This window comes from Buceros rhinoceros, unplaced genomic scaffold (genome assembly GCF_000710305.1).
Source record: "Buceros rhinoceros silvestris isolate BGI_N320 unplaced genomic scaffold, ASM71030v1 scaffold8004, whole genome shotgun sequence".
Classification (NCBI taxonomy): domain Eukaryota; kingdom Metazoa; phylum Chordata; class Aves; order Bucerotiformes; family Bucerotidae; genus Buceros; species Buceros rhinoceros.
This window is the reverse complement of record NW_010408746.1, coordinates 8,649-14,318: the sequence shown is the minus strand read 5'-3', so window position 1 is coordinate 14,318 and position 5,670 is coordinate 8,649. Positions and strand designations below refer to the sequence as shown.

Here is a 5,670-nt window from a genome sequence, read left to right as displayed (position 1 = left end):
GGCCAGGGAAGGGCATTATCGTCGTCGGATCTTGGCTCAGCCTCAGCCAAACCGGTGACATCTTGTTCTCTTGTTCTTTTGTTCTCTTGTCATCTTGTTCTCCTGTTCTTCTTGTTCTCTTGTTCTTCTTGTTCTTCTTGTTCTCTTGTTCTCTTGATCTCTGGTTCTTCTTGTTCTTCTTTTTCTCTTGTTCTCTTGCTCTTCCTGTTCTTGTTCTTCTTGTTCTTTTGTTCTTTTTTGTTCTCTTGTTCTTCTTGTTTTTCTTGTTCTTCTTGCTCTGTTGTTCTTCTTCTTCCTCTTCTTGTTCTTCATCTTGTTCTTCGTCTTGTTCTCGTTCTTCGTCTTCTTCTTCTTTATCTTCTTCTTGTTCTTCTTTATCTTCTTCTTGTTCTTCTTTATCTTCTTTTTGTTCCTCATCTTGTTCTTGTTCCTTGTCTTGTTCTTGTTCCTCGTCTTGTTCTTCTTCTTCTTGTTCTTTGTCTTGATCTTCTTCTTCTTTTCTTCTTCTTTCTTCTTCTTCTTTCTTCTTATTCTTTCCTCTTCTTTCTTCTTCTTGTTTCTTCTTTCTCCTTCTTCTTTCTTCTTCTTCGTCTGGATCTTCTTCTTCTTTCTCCTTCTTCTTTCTTCTTCTTCTTTCTTCTTCATCTTGATCTTCTTCTGCGTCTTGATCTTCTTCTTCTTTGTCGTCTTGATCTTCTTGTTTTCTTCTTCTTTCTTCTTCTTCTTTCTTCATCTTCTTCTTTCTTCTTCTTCTTTCTTCTTCTTCTTCTTCGTCTTGATCTTCTTCTTCTTTCTTCCTCTTCTTTCTTCTTCGTCTTGATCTTCTTCTTCGTCTTGATCTTCTTCTTCTTTCTTCCTCTTCTTTCTTCTTCGTCTTGATCTTCTTCTTCGTCTTGATCTTCTTCTTCTTTCTTCCTCTTCTTTCTTCTTCGTCTTGATCTTCTTCTTCGTCTTGATCTTCTTCTTCTTTCTTCCTCTTCTTTCTTCTTCGTCTTGATCTTCTTCTTCGTCTTGATCTTCTTCTTCTTTCTTCCTCTTCTTTCTTCTTCGTCTTGTTCTTCTTCTTCGTCTTGATCTTCTTCTTCTTTCTTCCTCTTCTTTCTTCTTCGTCTTGATCTTCTTCTTCGTCTTGATCTTCTTCTTCATCGTCTTGATCTTCTTGTTTCCTTCTTCTTTCTCCTTCTTCTTTCTTCTTCTTCGTCTGGATCTTCTTCTTCTTTCTCCTTCTTCTTTCTTCTTCTTCTTTCTTCTTCATCTTGATCTTCTTCTTCGTCTTGATCTTCTTCATCTTTGTCGTCTTGATCTTCTTGTTTTCTTCTTCTTTCTTCTTCTTCTTCTTTCTTCATCTTCTTCTTTCTTCTTCTTCTTTCTTCTTCTTCTTCTTCGTCTTGATCTTCTTCTTCTTTCTTCCTCTTCTTTCTTCTTCGTCTTGATCTTCTTCTTCGTCTTGATCTTCTTCTTCATCGTCTTGATCTTCTTGTTTCCTTCTTCTTTCTTCTTCTTCTTCTTTCTTCATCTTCTTCTTTCTTCTTCTTCTTCTCCTTCTTCTGAATAAAAACCCAGAGGAAGATGAAAGCAGAAGAGGGGACAGAGAGAAATAACTTACCATGCTTAATGGTTAATGTTACCATGATCATCATCTTCCTTAAGCTTTGTTAACCAGGTCCAAATATATACAGTATAAAAATGTAGTATACAGGTGAGGATAGAAGTGGGCAGAAAATAAGCAAAAAAAATTGCAATATGCCAGAAAGGACGAATGATCAGGAATAACTCACATTTAAACTGCAAGTCTTTAAGCTTGTCAGTACTGCGACAACCAGAATTCTGGCACAAATATCTCAAACCTTGTCACACATTGCATGAGAAATAACTGAGCAGACCCCACAGGCTTATTCTGTAAGAAAAACTTTGACATAGATGCTTTTATGCCTTGAATAAAACCCACCATATCTTTCTTTCTTCAGCTTCTCCTTTGTTCTTGGAAGCAGACCAGTACATTAACACCTGCAGCCACAGGAGAAGAGGGAGAAAAGTGAAAGAAGAGAATACGAGGAGAGGGAGAGGGAGAGGCGAGAACTGTAGCTGTTCTCATCATTATTTTTCTGCATATTGCAGGTCACTGGCTTTGTCATCCAAGTCCATCCAAATGCCCATTATGTTCTCTTAGATGTAGGAAAGCACTGCAGGCCATCACAACAACAAAATGAATTTTGCGTATATCGGGCATCTGCCCTTGAAAGGACTCTATCCTTGAAATTCAAATTTCAGAAATGCACGTAGCAAAACCTGCTGGGTTACAATCATACATGTCCAAAGAGAGATCATGTCTTCACTTGCAATGATTAAGCTTACTTAAAGCTATATATAGTAGATGTATATACAATTTCCAAAAAGCTTCCTGGCTTTGTGTGTGTGCCCTTATTCTGCTCAATTACTTGAATAAACCCTGATTCGCAGGGGAAAAGCATTCATGTTGTTACACCAAATCAGGATTGAAGCAGTTTATTGATTCATTAATGACATGAAATTAACTGGCAATCAGTGTGCTGCTTATTTGAGATCGGAGTCAGTAATGCAACCCATAAAACATATCAGAAACACTTTAGAAAATGTTGAGAATCATCCCTAAATCTCTGACCACTCGTCTGCCACTAATCCCAGGAAGTGCAATGCCCTGCAGTCCCCTCCAAGGAAGCCCCCAGGCAATGGGACTGGCATCTTCTGAGATCTCCAGCTGCACACCCTCCTGTGTTGGAACCACCATGTGAACTCCCAGCCAGCACCCCAGGACAGGTTCTCCTTGGGCTGGCAGCACTTGGACCCAGGGGGCAGTTGGAGAGGCGGCTCACAGAAATCCACGGGAGGGTGTGAGGCAGACAGAAGCTAGGAGTCCCTGAGCAACTTGGGTGGCATCACACTGAGCTTTGATTGTGTCTGTTCCCAGGACCCTTCCAGTACTTCAACCTCTCATGCTTCTCCAAGCCTTCTTTTATGTTGACTCTTTCTTTGCTTCAGGAGTTTCTTTGTAATTCTCCAGGCGCTGTTTAATCCAGCCAGCAGTTGTCATCTCCAAATCAGTCAGTCTGGGGCACACCTTCAATGTTTGTGAATTATATACACCACACTTTCTCATACCCCTATCTGGGCTGCTATTGTTACGGAAGTTAGCAGGCCCTGTGAGCACTCCACACATCTGCAACAAATTCCCATTCATTTCAGAGGAACAAAAATTGGTAGTGTCTTTCTGGAACATGGAGTCCAGCCTGTGCTGTTTAAGACACTATGTGACATAAAGGTATTTGAATCCTGCTCTCAACAGAAGCTTTGGTGGGATAAGGAACTACAGATTCTATCCTTATTTCATTAGTTTGTACAATAGTATATGCAAGTTCCTGTTTTTCCTAATGAAAACACAACCATCCTTTGTAGATTAAAAAGTGACAAGCAAGCATTTTGTTTCATTTGAGCATACTTCATATTTCTAAAATAAGCTGGAACATGGAAGAAAATTCGGTTTGCCTTTTGTTTGATCAATGATGATGTGCTTATTAGAAAAGCCAGGGATGAAAAATAAGAGAGAATAGATGACATTTCAGATTTCAGTGCCAGTAAATACTTTTTGCATTCAGTGTTTTAGTTTATGTACATAAGAAGAAGATAAAATACAAACTAGAAATTGGATAAAGTCAGATACGTTGCTTTTTATTGGTTTCATGCACATCTGATATAGTAAGAAAAGCAGAACTGGAAGTAGGGATACTGAAGGTCCACCAGGAACACAGAGGTCATTGAATTAGTCTAGTGTCAGCACAGACTGCCAAAAACATAAAGCACTCTCTGGGACAATGTGAGTGTTGTATTCACTATTTTGAGATGTTAGTTTTTCAACCCTCTGTGAAGTGTTGGGTAGGAACAGCAGACCTATCCAGCATTTACTATCGACAAGCCATGGAGCACCAAATTGCAATACATGGAATCCAGGACACAGCATCTTACTCCTGTATGGAAAACAGATGAATGACAGAAATAAAACCTCAGCAGGTGGGAACTACCAGCCACTGCAGAAGTCCACACTGATCTAACTGAAAGGGGAGTGGGTTAAAGTAGGTGCTAGAAAGAGGTAGAACTCTAATTAGAGTCTTCACATTAAAAAAATGGTCCTTGATAAAAGAGATGATATAACCATAAATCTTTTTATGGTGTTAACCAGCATATGTCATATAACTATCGAAGTATGTATTTGCAGTGTTTGCCTCCCTACCTCCCCTTTCTCCTAATGTTATGAAATGAGTTGAGGACAAGACCAGCTTGTGAGTAGACAGAGAGTAATTGGGAAGGAAAACAAAAGGGAGTTTATTGTAAGTCTTTTTTTCTCAATTGCTTTGCACAGTATCACCTCTTTTCCATGTGACAGTATCACATGGACAGCTGTCTCATTCTTCTATCACAATCATATCAGCCCTTCCTAAAAACTGTAACTCAGAAGAAATTTCCAGTCTTTCTTCCTCAGAAAAATACAACAATGTCACAACAGTGACATATTTTATAATTGCATATGGGTAATAACCCCTGACCACCAGCCATTAAATCAATATTGATCTCTACTCTACTCTCCTGACTTAGAAAAGTCACAAACTTTCAGCTGCATTATTCATCGCTCTTGTGTGTAATCAAGACTTGTTAGGTTTTGCCTAGAAAATAGAAGGTCTTCTAAATACCGAAGGGCCCAAATCCTTCTTGCCTCCTACCCACTCTATGATTAAGGCAGGATGATTGCCAGGTTCTTATTAGTGACATTGATGATGCAGCAGAACTCTCAGGGTTTCTGGTGTGCTACTAGGAAGGCTGCTGTAACCGCAGGTTTGCATTTGCACAGGGCTGAAGGAATCATTTTCTTGTGAAACTGAAGATAGTGTCCTTTGTCTGAAGTGAGCAGGTGTGATTTACTGAAGACTTCAAGACTTCACTGTGCAAGAAGGCTGTGCGTAAAAGAAGGTTGAGTGGAAAGAATCAGAACTCAAGAGAAATGGGTATACTACTGAGGAAACAAGCTCTTAGAACTACTGAACTTCGTTCAAATATCACTGACTTAAGGGACCTGAGATAGCTCTGCACATCAGAGTCTGTATTAGCTTTTCCTCAGTGTAGAAATTCTGCTGTGGTTCTACAGCTTTCACTTCCCTTCATTCCACCCCCGTAAAAATAAAAAAAAGGTTTTCTGTGTTTACTGGACAAAAGTTCTGAAGACACCCAAGATTTCAGATAACCTTGTGCAGTCAAATGCTCTGGCCTGGGTGTAAGGCTGCAAAAGTTTCAACACAGGTTGTTGAGAGTACCTGAGAGAAGTCAGGCACTTCTCCACTTTGGTTTGGTTAAATACACCATGGGGAAAGAGCCTTCCTTTTTTCTTTCATCCTACGTACTCTGGTATTTGAGCCAATACAGACATCAGACAGTGAAACACGAAAAGCAAGCAGCACCCTCACCAGACTGCGGTTTGTATCTTCTTGCATTTAAACTGATAAAAAGAATGGAGCTGGCATCTGTAGCACACATAACATCTCCCTTTGATCTGTGGATCAAAACCTCTTCCTGGAACAATTACATTAAACACTCCAGGCCAGGAAAACATCTGCCATCCCGCAGAGACAACACATAATCAGCAGG

General features: G+C 39.8%; 1 protein-coding gene across 1 annotated transcript in view; it reads right to left on the bottom strand.

Moving 5' to 3' along the window:
- Positions 1-2,767, bottom strand: part of LOC104492403 (histone acetyltransferase KAT6B-like) — a gene marked incomplete at its 3' end in the record, with an annotated part of 4,419 nt that extends 1,652 nt beyond the window's left edge. Inside the window, exon 1 of the mRNA XM_010134960.1 lies at positions 2,642-2,767. Within this exon, the coding sequence (XP_010133262.1) occupies positions 2,642-2,767 (126 nt within the window). The remainder of the gene's footprint in view (positions 1-2,641) is intronic.
- Positions 2,768-5,670: the final 2,903 nt, after the last annotated feature.